Source organism: Coturnix japonica, chromosome 25, assembly GCF_001577835.2.
Source record: "Coturnix japonica isolate 7356 chromosome 25, Coturnix japonica 2.1, whole genome shotgun sequence".
Classification (NCBI taxonomy): Eukaryota; Metazoa; Chordata; class Aves; order Galliformes; family Phasianidae; genus Coturnix; species Coturnix japonica.
The window spans coordinates 2,454,816-2,457,045 of record NC_029540.1 but is presented as its reverse complement, the minus strand read 5'-3'; the positions used below and the strand labels follow the sequence as shown (position 1 = coordinate 2,457,045).

General features: G+C 59.6%; 1 protein-coding gene across 1 annotated transcript in view; it reads left to right on the top strand.

Moving 5' to 3' along the window:
* RORC (RAR related orphan receptor C) overlaps positions 1-2,230 on the top strand; it is a 10,396-nt gene that overhangs the window by 5,474 nt on the left and 2,692 nt on the right. Inside the window, exons 2-3 of the mRNA XM_015884653.2 lie at positions 1,895-1,980; positions 2,084-2,225. Coding sequence (XP_015740139.2) covers positions 1,895-1,980; positions 2,084-2,225 — 228 coding nt within the window. The remainder of the gene's footprint in view (positions 1-1,894; positions 1,981-2,083; positions 2,226-2,230) is intronic.

Here is a 2,230-nt window from a genome sequence, read left to right as displayed (position 1 = left end):
GCAACACGGCAGTGGACCACCGCCGATGGCCTCGGGGCTGCAAGCTGTCCCCATTCGGTTCCCTCTGTCACCGCCGTGTCCCCGTTCCGGTCGTCCCCAGTGTCCTGTGTCCGCCACGTCGTTCCTGTGTCCCCCTGTGTATTAGTCTGAATTGTAAAGGTAGTTTTAGATGTTCCCCTGTTGCCATCCCCCATCCCATGTGACCCACGTTCAGCTCCCACCCGTGTCCCCCACCCCTACCGTCTATCTCTATGTGCCCCCAACCCAAACGTTTGTCCCCCTCCCGGATGATCCCTCGCCCAGTCATGCCCCCCCTGACTCCCCTCACCCTCTCTTTCCCTCCCATGCTTTCCCCCTCTCGCCACTATTCCGCTCCCCATTGCCCCTCCCCACTGTCCCTCCTCATTGCCCCCCCCCGCTGCCCCCTTCCCCCCGACCCCTCACCCTCTGGGGTCCCTCCCTGTGCCGGTCCTTCCTCCGCCCCCGCCCCCCCCCCCCCCCCCCGGTGCGCTGTGTCCCAGTTGTGGCTTTGCCTCCGTTCGCTGTGGTTTCGGTGCTGCTGTCACCGCGCCCCCCCAGACCCCAACGCCCTATGGGGCCCTATGGGGACATGAGGACGTGGGGACAGTGACCCCACAGGATTGGGGGACACGGGGGGGGGAGGATGTGAAGCCCTGGGGAACTTGTGGGGCCGTGAGGGCACAGGAGCTGTAGGTAACAGTTGGTGACACGTGAGACCGGGGGTGACACGTGAAGCAGCGTGGGGACACGTGAGCACACGAGGGAACGTGAGCCTATAGGGACCATGAGAGCCTATAGGGACTGTGTGACCTTATAGGGACTAGGCAACCCCATAGGGACTGCATGAGTCTAGAAGGACTGTGGGATTCTTTAAGGGACTGTGCACTGCTATAGGAACTGTGGGAGCTCATATGGAAACCATATGAGCCTATGGGGACAGCATGACCCTGTAGGGACTATGGGAGCCTATAGCAGACCATGTGTGACACTATAAGGGACTGTGGGATCCTATGAGGATGGTGGAAGCTCATATAAGGACTGTGTGAGCCTATGGGGACCATGTGAGCCTATAGGGGACTGTGTGAGCCTATAGGGACTGTGTGAGCCTATAGGGACTGTGTGAACCTATAAGAAGTGTGCAGTCCTATAGGGACTGTGTGAGCCTATAGGAAGTGTGCAGTCCTATAGGGACCATGGAGCCCATATAGAGATCATGCAAATCTATAGGCACTCTGTGAGCCTATAGGAAGTGTGCAGTCCTATAGGGACTCTGTGAGCCTATAGGAAGTGTGCAGTCCTATAGGGACTATGTGAGCCTATAGGAAGTGTGCAGTCCTATAGGGACCATGGAGCCCACATAGAGATCATACAAACCTATAGGGACTCTGTGAGCCTATAGGGTCTTGGAGAGCTTGTCTGGGCAGCGGGTGGGCCTGCGGGGGACACGTGAGGTCCCATGGTGACACGTGTGACACGTGACATCCCGCAGTCCGTGTGACATAGTGGGCAGTACGCGTGGTTCATGCGGTCCCCACAGGTGACGTGTGAGGGGACCTGGGAACCAGGAGGGTAACACATGAGCTGTGGGGACACGTGAGAGCACAGGGGATGTGGGACCCTATATGGACCCTGTGAGATTCCATAGGGGCACTGTGAGCCTATAGGGACAATGAGGTTCTGTAGGGCCCCACAGTTGCCTTGTGAGGCTGTAGGAACTGAGAGATCCTATAGGAGCCCTGTGAGCCTGGAGGGGTTGGGAGAACCCATTAGGGACGTTCTGGGGCCATGAGACTCTGCAGGGACACATATGGGCTGGGGGATCCCATAGGAGCTGACTCCCAGCCCCTATAAACCCCTCCCCCCCATCCTGCAGCCCACATCGAGGCGATCCCCTGCAAGATCTGTGGGGACAAATCCTCGGGGTTCCACTATGGTGTCAGCGCCTGCGAGGGCTGCAAGGTGAGAGCCTGGGGGGGGGTGAGGGAATAAAAGGAGCTGGTAATTGGGGTCGGGGGGGGCTCTTAGGTGGGTCACCTCCCCCTTCATCCTCCCTTCCTTGTAGGGCTTTTTCCGGCGCAGCCAACAGAGCAGCCTGAGCTACGCCTGCAGCCGCCAGCAGAACTGCCCCATCGACCGAGCCAGCCGCAACCGCTGCCAGCACTGCCGCCTGCAGAAGTGCCTCCGCCTCGGCATGTCCCGCGACGGTTCG